General features: G+C 35.3%; 1 protein-coding gene across 3 annotated transcripts in view; it reads left to right on the forward strand.

Annotated features, from left to right (window-relative positions):
- SUCO (SUN domain containing ossification factor) overlaps positions 1-21972 on the forward strand; it is an 89870-nt gene that overhangs the window by 29220 nt on the left and 38678 nt on the right. For 2 of the 3 annotated variants that reach the window (XM_013970168.2, XM_013970170.2), the window contains exons 5-11: positions 5214-5351; positions 5586-5739; positions 9766-9889; positions 10555-10691; positions 11741-11808; positions 18428-18535; positions 20512-20617. In XM_013970168.2, coding sequence (XP_013825622.2) covers positions 5214-5351; positions 5586-5739; positions 9766-9889; positions 10555-10691; positions 11741-11808; positions 18428-18535; positions 20512-20617 — 835 coding nt within the window. The remainder of the gene's footprint in view (positions 1-5213; positions 5352-5585; positions 5740-9765; positions 9890-10554; positions 10692-11740; positions 11809-18427; positions 18536-20511; positions 20618-21972) is intronic. The other variant, XM_013970169.2, reaches the window with a different exon arrangement.

Here is a 21972-nt window from a genome sequence, read left to right on the forward strand (position 1 = left end):
TGTATAGGACAGTATCTGGCATAGAGTAAGAATATATGCATGAGTTAATATAATTTTTATCATTACTACTATTTTTCTGCCACAGGCACTTTTTAGATACATGCTCTGTTCTAGAATATGAGGGACTGGGTTGAAGGAGTTGTACACAAAGATGGTACAGTTATCATTTAGGAGTTCACCCTGGTAAGGGACGAGGGAACAAAAGACATGCTTAGAAATAATGACAGATTTAAAATTTTTTAATATTAAACAGTATTTAAGTCTAGATACTATATATCTGAACAGTACATCTCATTTTCTCATTATATAGAACATGATTGTCTAGTGAAATGAAAGTAGTTAGGGAAAAATACTAAGATATATATATTTTAAATGAAATTATAAAAGTGCTTTAAGAACTTTAGTGAAGCATTTTGAGATAATAGATGATTTCTTGATACTGTAGGCAATAACTCTAATATTAGCTCAGTTCAGTCGCTCAGTCATGTCCGACTCTTTGCGACCCCATGAATTGCAGCATGCCAGGCCTCCCTGTCCATCACCAACTCCCGGAGTCCACTCAAACTCATGTCCATCGAGTCAGTGATGCCATCCAGCCATCTCATCCTCTGTCGTCCCATTCTCCTGCCCGCAGTCCCTCCCACCATAAGTCTTTTCCAGTGAGTCAACTCCTCACATGAGGTGGCCAAAGTACTGGAGTTTCAGCTTTAGCATCATTCCTTCCAAAGAACACCTAGGACTGATCTCCTTCAGAATGGGCTGGTTGGATCTCCTTGCAGTCCAAGGGACTCTCAAGAGTCTTCTCCAACACCACAGTTCAAAAGTATCAATTCTTTGGTGCTCAGCTTTCTTCACAGTCCAACTCTCACATCCGTACATGACCACTGGAAAAACCATAACCTTGACTAGGCGGACCTTTGTTGGCAAAGTAATGTCTCTGCTTTTGAATATGCTCTCTAGGTTGGTCATAACTTTTCTTCCAAGGAGTAAGTGTCTTTCAATGTCATGGCTGCAGTCACCATCTGCAGTGATTTTGGAGCCCCCCAAAATGAAGTCCGACACTGTTACCACTGTTTCCCCATCTATTTCCCATGAACTAATGGGACCAGATGCCATGATCTTAGTTTTCTGAATGTTGAGCTTTAACAACTTTTTCACTCTCCCCTTTCACTTTCATCAAGAGGCTTTTTAGTTCCTTTTCACTTTCTGCCATAAGAGTGGTGTCATCTACCTATCTGAAGTTACTGATATTTCTCCCAGCAATCTTGATTCCAGCTTGTGTTTCTTCCAGCCCAGTGTTTCACATGATGTACTCTGCATAGAAGTTAAATAAGCAGGGTGACAATATACAGCCTTGACATACTCTTTTTCCTATTTGGAACCAGTCTGTTGTTCCATGTTCAGTTCTAACTGTTGCTTCCTGACCTGCATATAGGTTTCTCAAGAGACAGGTCAGGTGGTCTGGTATTCCCATCTCTTTCAGAATTTTCCACAGTTTATTGTGATCCACACAGTCAACGGCTTTGGTATAGTCAATAAAGCAGAAGTAGATGTTTTTCTGGAACTCTCTTGCTTTTTCCACGATCCAGCAGATGTTGGCAATTTGATCTCTAGTTCCTCTGCCTTTTCTAAAACCAGCTTGAACATCAGGAAGTTCACTGTTCACGTATTGCTGAAGCCTGGCTTGGAGAATTTTGAGCATTACTTTACTAGCATGTGAGATGAGTGCAATTGTGTGGTAGTTTGAGCATTCTTTGGCATTGCCTTTCTTTGGGATTGGAATGAAAACTGACCTTTTCCAGTCCTGTGGCCACTGCTGAGTTTTCCAAATTTGCTGACATATTGAATACAGCACTTTCATAGACATATTGAATACAGCACTTTCATAGCATCATCTTTCAGGATTTGAAATAGCTCAACTGGAATTCCATTACCTCCACTAGCTTTGTTTGTAGTGATGCTTTCTAAGGCCCACTTGACTTCACATTCCAGGATGTCTGGCTCTAGGTGAGTGATCACACCATCATGATTATCTTGGTCGTGAAGATCTTTTTTATACAGTTCTTCTGTGTATTCTTGCCATGTCGTCTTCATATCTTCTGCTTCTGTTAGGTCCAGACCATTTCTGTCCTTTATCGAGCCCATCTTTGCGTGAAATAGTCCCTTGGTATCTCTAATTTTCTTGAAGAGATCTCTAGTTTTTCCCATTGTATTGTTTTCCTCTAATTCTTTGCATTGATTGCTGAGGAAGGCTTTCTTATCTCTCCTTGCTATTCTTTGGAACTCTGCATTCCGATGCTTATATCTTTCCTTTTCTCCTTTGCTTTTCGCCTCTCTTCTTTTCACAGCTATTTGTAAGGCCTCCCTAGACAGCCGTTTTGCTTTTTTGCATTTCTTTTCCATGGGGATGGTCTTGATCCCTGTCTCCTGTACAATATCACGAACTTCCGTCCATAGTTAATCAGGCACTCTGTCTATCAGATCTAGTCCCTTAAATCTATTTCTCACTTCCACTGTATAATCATAAGGGATTTGATTTAGGTCATACCTCAATGGTCTAGTGATTTTCCCTACTTTCTTCAATTTAAGTCTGAATTTGGCAATAAGGAGTTCACGATCTGAGCCATAGTCAGCTCCCGGTCTTGTTTTTGCTGACTGTATAGAGCTTCTCCATCCTTGGCTGCAAAGAATATAATCAGTCTGATTTCAGTGTTGACCATCTGGTGATGTCCATGTGTAGAGTCTTCTCTTGTGTTGTTGGAAGAGGGTGTTTGCTATGACCAGTGCGTTCTCTTGGCAAAACTCTATTAGCCTTTGCCCCGCTTCATTCTGTATTCCAAGGCCAAATTTGCCTGTTACTCCAGGTGTTTCTTGACTTCCTACTTTTGCATTCCAGTCCCCGATAATGAAAAGGACATCTTTTTTGGGTGTTAGTTCTAAAAGGTTGTGTAGGTCTTCATAAAACCGTTCAACTTCTTCAGCGATGCTGGTTGGGGCATAGACTTGGATAACTGTGATATTGAATGGTGTGCCTGTGCTGGGGTCCAGCCCCCGCAGGATCCAGGGGAACCTGAAGGAAAAACAGCATCGGTGGATTATTTAGAGAGAGATAAGGAAAGAATATTGTAGATAAGAAATTAGAGGAGAGAAAGAGGCTGATATTCCTTGGTTTACATAGAAAGCCAATAAAACTTCGAGACAAGAAGTTTGCCCTGTTCATGGAGGCCACAGGTGCCTTCCCGGTCTTCCGAGGGAGTGAAGACGCAGAGTGTCTTCCCGTTCAGGTCTTAGAAACCTGGGCAGATAAGTGAACGCAGGGAGCCTCTGTGCTCCAAGGGATCAGCCTGAAAAAGAAAGAGAGAAAAAAAGGGAAAAAAAAAAAATGTGGTGACCAAGCTTCTTTAAGCGAGGCCCATTGTTTCTATTTTTAAAAGGGTCTTTTATACCTTTACTTGTACATAGAGGGAAATGAAAGATGCAAAGTCATACAGAGTCAGCCCAAACATTATATCTGTTTTGGCTTTATCGAAATCAGGATTTTTCTGCAAACCTTTCCCATAAACAATATTGTGTGCATTATGTTCTGGCCTTGGTGGTCTGTGAACATTTTATGACCCTCTTTTGATAAAGGCTTCTCAACCAGAAAACTTATTTTCCCTTGAAATGTTTTTTCTTATATTTCTAATCTATGTCAGCCTCAAAAAGTATTAAACAGAGTTACTTTCTCAGGAAGCAAAGGTGTAGTGAGTTGCAAGAAAGAACCAATTAGCTCAAAAGTCTGATGTGGTTAATTTCAAGGCTACACTTGTTGTTTTTACTTTCCAACTGTGTTAACTAGTGCACTCCCAGGTGCACAGTGGATAAGAGATATGGGAACTTAGCAACAAGCATTGGCCCAATAATGAAATCCTATGCCTACACTACTCTAATAACTTTTAACTCTTTGAAAGACTCTATGTTTTAGGCTTTCTGTGCCTCTCACAGTTGGGAGAATAATCACATGTGTAGCTGCAAGAGTCTGGGTATATCTGCCAAGCAAGCTAAAATGCTAACAGAGGGGTTTTGATTGGAAATATTCTTCTCATGTCCAGGAGACTTATTAGCTATAGCCCTAAGTTGATTTTCTCCAGAGAAAGGTGATCAGGAATAGCCCCCTGTTAATGTCAGAGGAGTTGGTGAAAGTCATGAAATAGTAAAACAGACAGATTCTGGTTTTGGGGTAGATGTTCGAGAAAGCCTAGGGAGCCCATTGAGTTCTGAAGCCTTGCTTAACAGTTCTCTTCCACATGACCTTGTCATGGGTGGATCTCCCGTGGTGGCTCCCGGCAGCCTTGGAAACGAACTGAGATAATTCTGTCCTTTTTGAGATTGCATCCAAGTACTGCATTTCAGACTCTCTTGTTGACCATGATGGTTACTCCATTTCTTCTAAGGGATTCCTGCCCGCAGTAGTAGATATAATGGTCATCTGAGTTAAATTCACCCATTCCAGTCCATTTTAGTTCTCTGATTCCTAGAATGTTGACGTTCACTCTTGCCATCTCCTGTTTGACCCTTCCAGTTTGCCTTGATTCATGGACCTAACATTCCAGGTTCCTATGCAATATTGCTCTTTACAGCATCAGACCTTGCTTCTATCTCCAGTTATATCCACAACTGGGTGGTGTTTTTGCTTTGGCTCCATCCCTTTATTCTTTCTGGAGTTATTTCTCCACTGATCTCCAGTAGCATATTGGGCACCTACCAACCTGGGGAGTTCCTCTTTCAGTATCCTATCATTTTGCCTTTTCCTACTGTTCATGGGGTTCTCAAGGCAAGAATACTGAAGTGGTTTGCCATTCCCTTCTCCAGTGGACCATATTCTGTCGGATATACTAATAGAAGTGAAACATGAGAGAAGATGCATTTAGAATAAATAATTTAAAGATCTTATTTTTGACAGTATTAAATATTAACCTACAATATTTTGTTTTAAATTTTGGTACTTAGCTATTTAGAGGCCAGGCAAGGGCACCAGCACATCAAGGGTCTACAGTTCACATGTTTTAAATCTTTCCACAACTTACAGTATGTGAATTCTTGAAAACCCTCCGTAGAACTATAAAGCATTTTTTCCTGGCTTGGATTTTTTTGGAAATCACTAATATCACTTTTAACTTATGCTGCATTATGTCCATTAAATTGTCAGATCGTCTTTTTTGTTTCTATTTTAGTGAAATAGAAGACTCTGGTACTATCCCTATAGCCAACCCTGGGGAAACTGAGCAGTCTGAAACTGATTGTGATGTTGGTGAGGCCCTTGATGCAAATGCTCCAGTTGACCAACCTTCCTTTGTCAGTCCACCTGAAAGGTGAGCGTGAGCTGTTGTTTGTCTTTATATGATTCTATGATAAATGGCAGTGTCACCTTTGAGTAGACTTTGGTGTATACTTAATTCAATTTTATGATTGAGAGAAAACTTACTTCTTTGTGCTCCTTTCTTGGTTTACTTTTTATTCATGTATACTTTTTATAGTTTGGATTTGTGTGTACTTGTTATTCAGCTGAAATTTATTGATTTAATATGCCTTTTGATTTCAAATAGCCTTGTCGGCCAACATATAGAAAATGTGTCATCTTCGCACGGCAAAGGAAAGATAACAAAGTCAGAATTTGAATCAAAAGTTTCATCAAGTGATCAGGGTGGTAGTGATCCAAAATCTGCATTGAATGCTTCTTCAGATAATTTAAAAAATGAGGTAGGTGAATAACATGCACTGTCTCCTACTTTGTTATACAATTCATTTTCGTTTTTACCCAGTCTTGTAATTTGTTAATCATATTTGCCATAAAGTTAGGGGGTCAATAGTTAGTGATCAGTGTGGAACTGAGGTGAGGTGTGCTCCCAGAGAGCAAGTGGTTACTTCATGAAACTGTTGCCAATGTAATGTTCATACATAAAGTTGTCCCAAGTGTGACCTCTCTTTGGTTATGTTTACGTATAAATGGTTTTCTGCCACCATAGACTGTTTGGTACCGGATGCATAAAGTCCTTTTTTAAGCAATTTTTAAAGAGAGCCTTATAGAAGTTATGATTGTTTTAAGTATCTTCAGACTATAATTCAGTAATACAGGATTAAATTTAGGCTCTTCAACTAGAATTATTTTAAAGGGACATTTTACTCTTTGTTATTTGTATGCAAAATACAACTAGACCAGCTTATATTAATGAATATGATTCTTAAAGGCAAGGCTCATCCCTGTATAAGAGCTTTATTTTCTTTTCACCTTTTGAGTTTCACTTTGACTTCATGTAGAGGCCAATACACAGGCCAGTATAGAATTTCCTGAAAGAATGTTGGCAGAGAAGTGTATTCCCTTCATCTAAGAAATAACTAAATAAAGAGAGAAAGGCCACTCAATGAACTTAACAAAAACAAAACGTGGAATTGGAGTTCAAAATACTGAGTGCCACGTCTGTATTTGTTTGTTTCTCATTCAACTGTTCTCCACTTTTTCTTTTACGTATTTTCTGTGAATCTGCATTCATCACTAACTAAACTTCATTCTGGAGACCTGACTATCATTGGGCTAACTGTTTCTACAATGCTGCTTATAAATGTAGGAAATCAACGTTTCATAGTCTGAGATCTTGTAGGAACAATTTTCCAGTGAAACCAAGTCAAGTATGTGTTACAGTTCAGTTGTCAAATTAGACAAACATTACAAAAATGTCTTCTTTAAGCTGTTTAAGTACCAAATGTAGAATTCAAGCATGGCAGCTAGTTTTGTCCAAGATTTGCTTGTTCGCCTTGACTATTCACAGCAGTGTCTTGCAGATCCTTGAGGTAATAGGGATAAGCTCTTCCACTCACACAGACTTAATTGGGCAGAACTATTCTGAACTGGATAGTGTATAGAACTACTGGACACTTTGTGATAAAATTCATTCTCTGACAGTTTTTCTGGAGTATTAAATAATTTAGGAGGTAATTAATTCAAAATTCCATTCCTTTGCTTGTTATAATGCTTTGCAAAATAATTTTATTGTGTTATTTAGTTTTTATATTTGTTGCTAAGAGGTGAGAGTGATTGCTCTGCCTGGCCCTCAAAGAGTGTGTGTGTATTCTTACTTTTTATTGTATTTCTTTTAGTATTTGGGCTTTACTCTCAAGCATCTCAACTAGATTAATTTTTATAAATATTTGTTCATTTTCTCACTTAAACTAAATTTTTATTTAATTTTTAAATTAGTGTAATGTTGGATTTTTAGTTTTATTTTCTGTATATTATTTTTTAAATAGCTACATACTTTTATAAGCTTGTGTGTTCTGCAAAACACTCCCAACATGAAGGTTGTGGAGGAACCAGTTTGCTAGTTTGTCTTCCTAAAGCGAGATTATGGAAATTTGTGTTGGTGTGTTATACTAATATACAAATTAGCATCAGTACTCAAAAATGTACCCTAATATGAGATTTGTGCCATTTACTGAAGTGAGTGAGTGAATGAGTGATAGTCTGTCAGTCGTGTCCGACTCTGCGACCCCCAGGGACTGGAGCCCACCAGGCCCCTCTGTCCATGGAATTCTCCAGGCAAGAAGACTGGAGTGGGTTGCCATTTCCTTCTTCAAGATTTATGGTCTAAATAGATTTTGTATACTTCTCAGGGCACTATTAGCTTTCCTGGTGGCTCAGACGGTAAAGCGTCTGTCTGCCTGTAAGGTGGGAGACCCAGGTTCGATCCCTGGGTGGGGAAGATCTCTTGGGAGAAGGAAATGGCAAACCACTCCAATACTCTTGCCTGGAAAACTCCATGGATGGAGGAGCCTGGAAGGCTGTACAGTCCATGGGGTTGCACAGGGTTGGACACGACTGAGCTACTTCACTTTCACTTTCAAGGCACTATTAATAAATGCATTATGTATTGTTTTAGGGAGACAGAAATAATGTTAAAATGGGATGAACATCCTTGCATACATTCTTCCAATTAAGGCTAAAATGACAGATTGAATTGTATGCCCTCTCCAGTTACATTTCTTCTCTCTGCTTCAGATTTAACCACTATCTTGAAATTTTTTTTTTTTTTACATTTTAGAGCATATTTTTAAGCTTATTCAAATATTCATTGCTATAAACAATATATACTATTACTTGGCAAATTTTGAAACATAAAATGCTGTCATTTTAAATATCATTTTACTCAACATTGTTTTTGAGTTTTATTTATTCTTTGTTTTCACTGTCTACCACAGTTTACCTGTTCTTCAATTCATAGATAATTTAGATTATTTCTATTTTTTTTGACATCATGAATAGTGCTGTAATAAATGTCCTTATGCATATTTTCTTAGGCATATATGTATGTTTTCATTGATATTTATACTTAGGAATTAAATTATTGGGTCATAGAGTATGCATATCTTTAATATTGCTAAATAGAGGTCCATGGCTCAACAGGCTATCACATTTTAACCTCCATCAGATTGGTATAGTTTATAATCTTTAGTTTTCATTTGCATTCCCTGATTTTACTGAGAGTAAGCATTTTGTGTTTTCTCTTTACTCAGTTGGCTGTACCTCTTCCACTTTTCCCCATTATTGATTTGTAGGCAGTATTTATGGTTAGTAATAATCCTTTGTTGTCTGAATGTGTTTCATATATTTCTGTCTGTGGCTTATTGAACTGTGTGGTTTGTGGTCTTTTGATATATTTAATTTTCAAATTTTAATCTAGCCAGATGTATCAGCCTTTTAAAAAATGATTTCCTTCATCTTGCTGAATCCTGGTATAGCCTGAATCATGAAGATATCTTTTCAATACTTTCTTTAAAGCTTTGCTTTTCGCATTTAAGTTTTTACAGCCACCTTAAAATTTTATATAAATGATACTTTTATTTTTAAATTTTTTATTAAAATCTCTGGTGGCTCAGCGGTAAAGAACCCACCTGCCTAAGCAGGAGTTGCATGTTCAGTCCCTGGGTCCGGAAGATACCTTGGAGAAGGAACTGGCAACCCAGTCCAGTTTTCTTGCCTGAGAAATCCCATAGACAGAGGGGCCTGGCAGGTACAGTCCATGGGGTTGCAAAGGGTTGGATACCACTTAGTGACTAAATAACAACAGCAACAATAGCTGATTGATAGTGTTGTATAAGAGTTGGACACTGCTGAAGTGACTGAGCATGTTGTGTTACTTTCTGTTGTATAGAAAAGTGAATCAGTTGTATATATATGTATATCAACTTTTTCATCAGAGTTTTTTCCGTATAGGTTATTACAGTGTTCCATGTGCTATACTGTAGGTCTTTATTAGTTATATAAATGGTACTTTTTATTAAAGATTTAGGAGAAACAGTATGCATGCTTAGTTGCTCAGTACTACATCTAAAATTAGCTTGCTTTAATATATATATTATTTTAAGGTGGATTTTAAGGTGGATTCATGACAGTTATAGTCTCTGTACAGTTTTTGTTTGGGTAATTGTTGGCTTATGAAATTACATAGAGTTTTTTACAACCCATGCTAATATTGCTAACATATGAAGGGATTCATCCTGTGATACTCAGGTAGAGAAGGTTTTAATTCTTCAAAGAGAAATTCAGCTTTTAAGTTAAACCAAAACTTTCCTGTGTATGTTTTTGTTTTTTTCCAGAATACTATCATTCATTATAAAATTGGACTTCTAGTTTAATTTGACAGAAACATTTGTATTTACTACTATAATTTATTCTATTTTCTTTGTATTCTTTGAAACCTGAAATCTATTTATTTTTGACATTTCTTTCAGAGTTCTGATTATACAAAGCCAGGAGAAATTGACCCTACACCTGTTACAAATTCCAAAGACCCAGAGGATATACCAACATTTGATGAATGGAAGAAGAAAGTTATGGAAGTAGAAAAAGAAAAAAGTAAGGAAGCACTATAATGTAATTTTTTTTAAGGGATTGGTTTAAATATGCAGTTTCTCTTCTTAATTGTTAAAATAAAGTAAAACTTCTGAAAACTTTTTAAAGGTGAAACTTAACAAATATGCTTTTGGTTACCCACATGGAATTTATCTGTGTCTGTCTTATTAATCTTAATTAAAATCCATTATTGTAAATTATTAAACAAGGCTAAAATAAGATAAAGTGGGCAAAAGCAGTGATTTTCCATCTCAGTTTATAGGAGGAAAGTTGAAGCATGGAAAGTTCTCAGTCATAAAGCTTTAAACTGTAAACAGAATTGGACTAAAGTATTACACTTTCTCTTTGTCATTGTAAAAGTCTCAGAGTTAAAAATTATTGTTGGGGTTAGTGATGGATAAACTTCTATCCTTAATACAATAAAATGTATATGCAAAAGTTTTGATTCTCATAGTAAACTTCATTTTGTGAATTACACTAAGCAAAAGTCAAGTAATGTGGATTTTTGTAGTTAATTTGTTTATTAAGGATATAAAGCTATTTCATATGGGTTTTAAAAATATTCTCTTTAGTATTAAAACCTGGACTCTAGGTGGCAGCCTGTTCTTGAGATTGTTTGCTGTGGGTATTTTCAATCATAATCATCATATATATATGTTCATAATAAGGTTTGTCTGCAGGTCAGTCAATGCATCCATCTTCTAATGGAGGTCTACATGCCACAAAAAAGGTCCAGAAAAATCGAAATAATTATGCTTCAGTAGAATGTGGTGCCAAAATTTTGGCAGCTAACCCAGAAGCCAAGGTACTTAAGTGTAAAATTCTTCTATACATATAGGAAGCTAGAGATTTTATTAAATATAAGCAGTGGTTTCCTGGAAACTGTATTTTAACATGAGCTATTTTCCTAATCCACTAATAAGTGCAAGATTATGCTTTAAAAGACATAATTTCTTACATGAATTCTTAGTGTATTGGTTGATGCATTGCACCATTTTTTTTTTAAGAGTAATTATAAGTCCCTAGCCAAATTGAGAGGAAGGTCCAGAGATCTGCCATATACCCGCTGTCCCCACATGTGTTAGTCTACTCCATTACCAATATCTCCCACCAGAGTGGTACATTTGTTATAGTTGATGAATTTATATTGACAGATTTTTATCCCCTGAAATCCATAGTTTATGTTAGAGCTCACTCTTACACATTCTGTGGGTTTGGATAAATGTATAATGACATGTATCTGTCATTATAGTGTCATATAGAATATTTTTACTGTCCCAAAACTCCTCTGTGCTCTACCTATTCACTTCTTCTTTCCTCCAACTTTTGACAGCCGCTGATCTTTTCACTGTCTCCCTAGTTTTATCTTTTCCAGAATATCATATTGTTGAAATCATACCATATGTAGCTTTTTCAGACTGACTTCTTTCACTTAGTAATATGCATTTATATTTCATCCGTGTCTTGCCATGACTTGATAGCTCCTTTCTTTTTAGTATTGAATAATACTCCATTGTCTGGATGTACCATAGTTTATCCATTCACCTACTGAAGGGCATATACTTGGTTTTTAAAGTTTTAAAACCTGTGTTTTAAAAGGAAATAGCTAATAGGAAAAATCATTTTGCTTCTATAGCAACAGATGTTTAAATTTAGTTGTTTTATTACAAGCCTTGCTTAGCATAGTATAGACAAAACTTGTAAATTTTAGCCGCTGTTATGCTTTCTTCCCAGGTATTTCAGTCTCTTAGGTATATTTTAAGATCTAAAAATATAGAAAACCTAGAAAACTTGAGAGTTGAAATAAGTATTTTTCTTTAAGTAATTTATTCCCTTCCCCCTTTTTGAAAATAGAGCACATCTGCTATTCTTATAGAAAATATGGATCTTTATATGTTGAATCCCTGCAGCACTAAAATTTGGTAAGTAATATAAAATTTAATAAAGTATGCTTTATATATATATATAAACCATTTATGTTAGGGTTAGATTGATTTGTTCATATAGTCACTTAATAAGCATTTATGATTTGTTTATATGTCACTTAATAAACATTTATGATTGGTGCTGGTACTATACTTTCCTTAGGTCCTGGGGTCTAAGGACCTAAAATGTCTTTCCTTTTAAGGATGTCACTCAAAATTGACAGATCTAGTTCAACAGTTATCAAATAGTATGAAAAGTATGCCTGAAAAGATACTATAGAAACAGAGATGATATATAACTGCAGAAGAGAATGAGCTTGCTAGAAGAGGTGATTTATGAGCTGAATCTTGAAGAATTAATTCCTTGAATTCATAAGTAAGTCACAGATGAGGGAGACAGAGGTATTCAGGAATTGTAAGAAGAAGGGGCCAGCACTAATAGGAGCGAATGTCTTCTGGGCAGCTGTAAGTAGGAGCAAACCGAAGAAGCTGTTTTAGTGATTACAAGAATAGAGGTAAAACTAGAGTAATCATGAAAGATGAGCCAGGAGACTCAGTTTAGCAGCAGTTAGGCCATTCATGCCATGTATAACACAGCTTAAAAGTTTCTGAGGTTTATCTTAAAGACCATGGAGGGTAGTTTTAAGTAAGGTAGTTTTAAGTAAGGAAATGACATGACCTCACTGGCATTTTGGAAAGGGTTATCCTCAAAAGATGGCCCACAGCATAATGCAGTTAGAAGCAGTGAAACCAGTTAGGAACCTACTGTCATAGCTCATGTGGAAAATAAGGGCTTTAATTAAGGCATGGCAATTTGGATAAAGAAGAGAGAGGAAATCTGAAAAATGGTTATAACAGTTAAAATTGACAGCTTTTGCTTACAAATCGGATGTGAAGAAGACAGAGGCATCTGGTAAATCTCCCTGGATTTTGGCTTCATTGCTTCAATCTAATTCTTCCATTAACTAATAATATAGACAAAGAAACTTATGGGGGTATATGGGGAAAATAATTTTAATATGCCAACAGTTTTATTAGATTACTTGATTTTGTTGATCAAAAGCAGCTGTTTTAAAAAAGAATTGAGGTAAATCACCACCATTTTACTGACTGATTGATGATGTAGTATAGTTACTAAGTCGTGTCCAGCTCTTTGCAACCCCATGGACTGTAGCCTGCCAGGCTCCTCTGTCTGTGGGATTTCCCAGCCAAGAATACTGGAGTGGGTTGCCAGTTCCTTCTCCAGAGGATCTTCCCAACCCAGAGATTGAACCTGCATCTCCTGCTTGGCAGTTGGATTCTTTACCACTGAGCCTCCTGGGAAGCCGTTTTCCTCTTTTAGATAATTGTTTATTCATGCTTTTCCCTCTGATTTACAATAATACATTTATCATAAAATTCTCTTCTATATGGGAATTTGTTTCTATACTCTTTGTCCTGTTCCTTTGGTCAGTTTATCGTTACCTGCAGAAACACCACACTCTTTAGCTTTATAAATCTTAATACCTGGTAGGGCAGGTTTTTGTACCATATTCTTCAGGACTGACTGGGCTGTTCTGCCACTGCTTTCTTTCTTTTTTTTCTTTTTTCTGTTAAATCTTAGACTTATTCTATTGAGTTCCCCAAGTGTCCCATTGGATTTTGTTTGTGATTGCATTGCATCTTTTGCTGACTTTTAGATATTGAGTTTACTTATCCTATATAGGGCATATCTTTGAATTGTTTTTAATATCTTTTAATTATTTTTTTTTAACTTTTCATGAAAGTATTGTGTATCTTTTCTTAAATTCATTTGTTGGTATCAGCAGGAAACTAACACAACATTGTAAAGCAACTATACTACAGTAAAAATTAATAAAATGATGTTTTGTTGTGTTTAGATATCCAGTTTTTTTTAATATATGAGTCTTAGATCCAGCTTTTTTTATAGTCTCTTATTTTAATAGTTTATATGTAGAATCTTTGAGGATTTCTGTATAGAAAATTATAGCTTCCCTATATATTTTTCTCCTTTTTAAAATTTTCTAATCCTTTTTATTATATTTTACTTTCTTTTTGTCATCACATGCTGGCTAGATCATTGAGAAAATTGTATGTAGTGATAGTAAGCAGTTTCATCTTATTCCTTATTTTGAAGGCAGTACATCTAATCTAATACTTATAAGATATGTGTTTCGTGTGTGTGTTTTTTGTTTTTTTTTTTTTACTGAAGTGTAGGTGATGCTAGTGGTAAAAAAACCCATCTGTGAGTGCAGGAGATGTAGAGATGCGGGTGCAATCCCTGGGTTGGGAAGATCCCCTGGAGAAGGGCATGGCAACCCACTCCAGTGTTCTTGGCCAGAGAATCCCATGGACAGAGGAGCCTGACAGGCTACAGCCCATAGCGTCACAAAGAGTCAGACAAGACTGAAGCGACTTAAAGCACAGAGCTGATTTCCAAAATTGTATTAGTTTCAGGTGTACAAAATAGTGCTTCAGTATTTTTCTTGATTATATTCTATTTAAAGTAATTACAAAATAATGAGTATATTTTCCCATGCGGTACAATATATCGTTGTTGCTTATTTAGTCTGTGTATAGTATTTTGTGTCTCTTAATTCTGTACCCCTATCTTGTCCTTCCCCTTCCCTCTGCCTCCTGTTAGCCACGAGTTTGTTTTGTTTTCTTCTTGTCTTCTTTGTCATGGGTGGATCGACTCTAAGTTCATGGGGTCATTTCTGGGCTCTCTGTCCTGAGCCGCTGATCTGTGTGTCTATTTCTGTATCTACCATGCTGTTGTGATTACTGTAGGGTTGTTGTATAATCTGCAGTTAGGGAGCATGGTATCTCAAGCTTCTTTTTTCTCAAGATATTCTAAGTTTGAATCTCAACTGTAAAGCCTTCCATGCCTCAGGGAAGATGTTAATTTTAAATTAAATATGTGATTTCAAAAATAGGACATTCGTGTGGCTCAAACTCAAAAAGGTGTTTAAAAGAGGTAGAGGAGCTACAATGAGAAATGCACTTCCAATCTGTCATCTGTCTTCCTATTCAGTGTTAAATTTTTAGATACCTTTTAATTTTCTTTATGCAGAAACAGATTTTATTTATCTCTCTGTTTTCACAGCAGCATATTATACATAATATTTATCACCTTGAATTAAGTTTTAACTTAAAATTTTCTGGTCATGTTTCTATTTCATTCATACATAAAACTTTTTCTTTTTTTTTGATAACTTCATGAAATTCCATTATATGATTGTACCAAGATTTAACTAGTCTTATGTTGATAGTATTTGGGCTGTTCATAGTAATCTTTTGCCATAACAGACAGTTATTATAAATAAGCTTGTGCATGCCGTGTTTTATACTTGTGTGATAGATGACAATGTTTAATTATATTAAAAAGAAAAAAACATATTTAAAAGAAGTAATTATGAGACTCTATGCATGCTGAGTTGCTTTAGTCATCTCCGACTTTTTGCAACCCCATGGACCGTATAGCCCACCAGGCTTCTCTGTACATGGGATTCTCTAGACAAGAATACTGGAGTGGTTTGTCATGCCCTCCTCCAGGAAATCTTCCTGACCCAGGGATCAAACCCTTGTCTCTTAAGTCTCCTTCATTGGTAGGTGGGTTCTTTACCACTAGCGCCACGTGGGAAGCCCATACATGAGACTGTATAGGTTTTCTGTTTCTTCTCAACTTAGTTTTAGTAAATTAGTTTGGTTAATTACATTTTTCTAGAAATTTATCTTTAATCCATTTTGAAGGTTTTTGTAATGAAGTTGTTTATGGTATTCTCTTACAGTTAAAAAATCTTTTCTTTGTACCTTTGCAGATAAGTCTAAGGTCAGCTTTGTTCTTTCTCAAGATTATTTTGGCTATTTGGGGTATTTTGTGTTTCCACATAAATTTTAGAGTTATGCATTCTAGTTTTGTAAAAATGTTGTTGGTATTTTGATAGGGATTGCATTGCATTTGCAGATTACCTTGTGTAATATGTTCATATCATCTAAATTTTGACACGTGGTATTTTATCAATGTACTCTTACATTTAGGTCTGCTACTTTACTGATCTTTTAAAATTTCTGACCTACTATTAATTAAGAGAAGTATGTTGAAATTAGATGTGTCAGCTTTTATATGTAGTTTTTACTAATTTACATGTGGTGTTATCTACCTCTAAGAAAATATAAAAGATGAGGCTTAGATAAAAAAGCATTTTAAAATCAACCTTTATGAGGCACAATTACATATGTACTGCTAATTTTATATATATTGTGAGTGTTTACTACTTTAATATAAGTTTTAGAAATGTTAAATCTTCTTGGTGGATTGACTGTACACCTGGTAATACATTTGTCTAAAAATTTATTTTAATAGTATCAATAATATAGCTCATATCTTCTTAGAAATTGAGAACTTTGTATGCAAAAGAGGTAGAGAAGAATTTGCTTTTTCTTCTTAGTGCTCTTTTAGATTTGTAAATAAAAAGCAAAATCTGAGTCTGATTTTCTTTAGTTTCCTCTCCCTGGGGTAGTAGTACAGTGTTTAGGCTTTGGAGCCAGATAGATATGTCTTTTAACTTTTAACTTTGTTACTTACTGGCTAAATAACTCTTTAGTTAGGGCTCTTGATTCTGCCTTTTTAACAGAGATGAATGAACTGTGGTTTGAAAAAGATAGTTAATTTTCTCTGACACATGAACCTCAAGTTGATATGTGGGGCAGGGGTATAATAGAAAACAATTAAGGGACACATTTACCTTCTGTCATGTTTCTCTACCACTCCCGAGATGCTGTCCCTGCCTGCATTGCTGTGATGATTTCTTCCTATCACATCCTCATTGTGACCTGTCAGGTGGGAGAAAGCAGAAGTAGAGGTAGCAGCTTCCTTTTGAAGGCTTAACCTGAAAGTTGCACTGGAGACTTCTGCCCACATCCCATCACTATAATTAAGTAACATTGCCAAGACTGGGAAAAACAGTCTTTGATTAGTGACTGTATGCTTGGCTACATCTTTGGAGAGGGGAACAAGTTCTGTTTTAAAAAGGCAGAAAGGAAAAATGTGAAGTAACCAATTGAATGATTCTGTAAAATAGAGATAATCTCCTGTGCATTTTGGTTGTAAGAATTAAATCAGAGCATGGACATAAATCGTCTAAAATGGTATCTGACACAGACTAAGCATTCAGCAACTGTTAGTTTACTTTTTATCAGGAGCTGTTCTCTGAATTGTGGCTGTTCTTACCATCTTCTGGAATTCAGTTCTGTTGCTCCCCAAACACAATATGTTAATTGTAATGCTTTTAATTTAACATTTACTTGTTAGTGTATATAATCTCATTTGATATAATAATTAGTTTATTAAAGTATTGATTAGAGTCCTAGATATCATGACTATTTCTTTCCTCAATCAAGTGCCATGCTGGATGTAGTTTTATGTTATACATGTAGAAACATACTGTTAATGTTTTCCTAAATAGCAATATTTTGTGGCATCTTTTCCAGGTCCATGATACATATCTCAAATATCATTTTCTTTTCAAAAATTTCACACACATGATTTCATATAGTTCCATAATAATACCTGCTTTTCTTTCCTTACCCCTGTTTGCCATCCCCTGTTCCACCTCCCCACTGGTAACCACTAGTTTGTTCTCTATACTTGTGAGTCTGCTGCTTTTTTGTTTTATTCACTAGTGTGTTGTTATTTTTAAAAACAGTTTTATTGAAGCGTGACTGATGTATAAAAAACTACATGTAAAATAAATTGTAAAATGTTAAAGTGTACAATTTGATAAGTTTTGATATTTATTCATCTATGAAGCCATCACCACAGTGAAGATAATAATGTCTCCCCCAAAATTTTCTTCATGCTCCTTTATAATTTTTCCCTCCCGCCCCTTACCCCCATAGCAATTACAGATCTGTAATTTCTGTCACTATACATTAGTCTGTATTTTCTATATTTTTATATAAATGCAATATATAGTTTCTAGTATCATTTTTAATAGCTGTTTGGTATTTCATTCTGAATGGGGCCATAGTTTGTTATAGTTTCTAGTATCATTTTTAATAGCTGTTTGGTATTTCATTGTCTGAATGGGGCCATAATTTGTCAATCAATCCTCTATATTAAACATTTAGATTTACTTCCCTCCCCCCTAGCCCTCACTTTTATAAACTGTGCTTTGATATATTTATTAAGATGCGTATACAAGGGTGATGATTTGGAGCTGTGTGTCCATAGATTAAATTTCTAAGAGTATATTGCTGAATCAACAGCTGTGGTACCTTTTGAGATAATATGGCCAAACTGCCCTCTAGGCTAGTCAGGTTACACTCTTACTAGTTGTTCTTTGTCAAATCATTCCTCCAAGAATGAACTTTGTTATTAGAAAAGAATCTTTATTAAAAAAATACTGTAGGACAAAATCAGTATTTTTTTCCTACTAATGCTATGCTTGGGGAATACTTAGGGGTGTTCTTTCTCAAATCCTCTTCCTTCCTTACATTTTTTAATGAATAACTTAATAGAGGTCTAGTTTATGTAAGTTGTTAATGTCATGTTTAATATGAATTGTTATTCTAGTTGGTTTATCTAAATAATTGTCTTGTGCTCTTTTTAAAGGTTTGTTATTGAACTCTGTGAACCAATTCAAGTAAAACAGTTTGATATTGCAAATTATGAATTATTTTCTTCTACTCCTAAAGACTTTCTGGTTTCTATCAGTGACAGGTAAATTCTAAAGCTGGTTTCTACAGAGTTAATATTGGATTTTCAGAATAAAAATTTTAAAATGGGTCATGTTTTAAAACTTTAATTATTTTATTTTTTGTTTTAATCAACTTGTACCCATTTGTAAGAACAGTAATAATACTGTTGTAGGGTAGTCATTTGTTATTTTACATTCATTAACTTATATAGTGCTTATAACAACCCTCTGATATTATTCTCTTATGAGACGAAACAGAGAGAGATTAAATAGCCTATCTACGTCACGTGATTTGTGAGTTGGACAACCAAGATTCAAACATAGATCTCTGTGATTTTGAAGTCCTTACTTTGAATTATTACGCTGTATTGCTTCCAAACATTTCTTTACAAAGTTATTAAGAACATATATGAGAAAAAGCAAAAAAACCATATATGAGTATTTCATTTTACATCATTTTATAGCATATGTTTTTGTTAAAGTATATTTTAAAAACTTTGGTATATATGTGTGATTATAAGAGAAACATACATTCTAAGGAATTTGGCTAGAGAATTCCAGTTCTATCAACCAAAGATACCTGTGTTAACATTTTAATATGTTCCCCTCCAGTCTTTTTTACACACTTATATGTTTATAGTTCTATCAATAATCAGTTTTGATGCTTACATCTTGAGAATATCCTTTTTTTTTGTTTTAAACACATCATTTTTAATAAATACTTGATATTTTCCTCCAGATGAAGGTATTAGTTCATTCCATAAATGCTTTTTGAGTGCCCACAATGTACCATGTAGGATGCTGTTATTTAATCCTTCTTTTATTATTGACTATTAAGAATTTTCTGTGGTGTTTCTTCCCCTACCCTACCTTTAGCATTGCCTATATACAGTTTTCAAAATGGTTTCTCAAGATCTCTTACTCATTTTTCTTTAGCTAACTTTGCTCAGGTCATTTCCTTTTTCCCTAAGCTGTAGTTTTCTTACCTGTCAAATGAATGTGTTCAGCTATGACAAGTAAAGTGTATTTTTTTAATGTGATAAGAGAATACTCGTTACTTTGAGGGATTCTCTAAATGCTGTAGTAAAGAAAAACAGTAGTTTGGGACTTTTACATTAGATTTCCTTTAAAATCAGAAAAGCTATGTAAGTGCTGTGAAATTCAAATATGATATTAAAGGATTTTTTCTGTTTCCCTTTCAGCTAGTACTTATGCTTTATATCATCGCACACTTCAGTTCAGTCGCTTAGTCGTGTCCAACTCTTTGCGACCCCATGAACTGCAGCACGCAGGCTTCCCTCTCCATCACCAACTCCCGGAGTCCACCCAAACCCATGTCCGTTGAGTCAGTGATGCCATCCAGCCATCTCATCCTCTGTCTTCCCCTTCTCCTCCTGCCCTCAATCTTTGCCAGCATCAGGGTCTTTCCAGATGAATCAGCTCTTCGCCTCAGGTGGCCAGAGTATTGGAGTTTCAGCTTCAACATCAGTCCTTCCAATGAACACCCAGGACTGATCTTTAGGATGGACTGGTTGGATCTCCTTGCAGTCCAAGGGACTCTCGAGAGTCTTCTCCAGCACCACAGTTCAAAAGCACCAGTCTGATCACATACTTACTTGTACATAAAGAGTAGTACCTCATCCTTCCAAAACACTCTCTTGGCTACTTTCTGTTTTAAAGCCTCTAGTTTACTTGGAAGCCCTCTAAAACTCCAAGAGGCAATCCTTGTCCTTTTTGTCTTCTTCTTATCTTCTATTTGATAGTGTGATTTTTCAAGATAGTCTTTCTTCATAAGGAGAAACCTGTCAGAGTTTAGTTGGAAAAGAAAATGTATTTATTGACCTTGATGCTTAACTCATATTTAAACTATGTTAAGTGAATGTGTTACCTGGAGAGGGGAAAAAAAAAAGTACAAGATGTCATTTGAAAATGATAGGACCTCTCAATGTGTGATTTATGATTTTCTAAAAAGGAATGTTAATTTTTTTTTATTGTCTAGATACCCCACGAATAAATGGATTAAGCTGGGTACTTTCCATGGTAGAGATGAGAGGAATGTCCAGAGTTTCCCTTTAGATGAACAGATGTATGCAAAATATGTGAAGGTAATGTTTATCTTTACAGAACTATATTCTGTAATTAAACATACCTGTTATTCATACTTGGTACCTCGCCTGTTTAGAAATAAGAAAAATTAAGAGGAGATATATTGCTGTATTCCTTTTAATAAAACAATTCTTTCTTGAAAATATTATTTTATGGGACAAATACTAATACATTCCCTTTTATGTAACTGGAAACCTAAGCTAGTTTTTTGATATCTGTGGCTTTGATGAAATTCCAAATTATAACTCTTAATATTTTTGAAGTCTTGATATAAAATGTCATCTTTATAATATTATATTTCTTTATATTTTAAAACCTGAATCAGTTACTCACTGCTGTCTTTAAAGCAGGTCTGGTTTCTTATTAGAATCTGATTCTGAGATTTCTATTTTAATGCCCAGTTATTTTTCATTATAGCTTTTTGTCTTTTGTATATTCAGGTGAAATATTATATGTTTAAGTAACAATTTCAAATAAAGTCTTAACCATTTAAATTCCTGCTGCAACCTAAATGTCCTTGGACAGAAGAATGGATAAAAAAGCTATGGTACATATATACGAGGGAATATTATTCAGCCATAAGAGAGAACAAAATAATGCCATTTGCAGCGACATGGATGGACCTAGAAATTGTACTGAGTGAAATAAGACAGAGAAAGATAAATATGTCATATTGCTTATATGTAGAATCTAAAAAATGGCACAAATGAACTACTTACAAGCAGAAATAGAACTACAGATGTAGAAAATAAACTTATGGTCACCAGAGGGTAAGGTAGAGGGTAGGAGGAGAGAGGGACTGGGAGACTGGTACTGACAAATGCACACTACTATACGTAAAGTAGGTAACCAGTAAGAACTTACCATATAGCACAGGAAACTCTTCTCAGTACTCTGTAATGACCTATATGGGTGAAGAATCCAAGAGAGAGAGAGAGAGAGAGAGAGAGAGAGAGTGTGTGTGTGTGTGTGTGTGTGTGTGTGTGTGTGTCTGATAAATTTTGCTGTACAGCGGAAACTAATGCAACATTGTAAATCAACTACACTCTAATAAAAGCCATAAATAAATTCCTACTGCCTCCCTCACCAGTCTTGAGGTGGAATTATCTACCACAATAGAATTATTATCACTCTTGAATTTAGACAAAATATGGGAATTTCTTACTCCTTTTTATTTCCTCCTTTTTTTTTCTTTATGATACTATAGCCATACCTTTAAGTACAACTGTGTTGTTAGTAAGACCTTTTGGAATGACAGCAGCTCTAATTTTCTTCCTAATTATTTCTTCTTTAAATGTGAAAACTTATACTTGCCTACTCATCTCTTGGGATTTTACTTTCTGTGTCTTTTGTA

This window comes from Capra hircus, chromosome 16 (assembly GCF_001704415.2).
Source record: "Capra hircus breed San Clemente chromosome 16, ASM170441v1, whole genome shotgun sequence".
NCBI lineage: Eukaryota > Metazoa > Chordata > Mammalia > Artiodactyla > Bovidae > Capra > Capra hircus.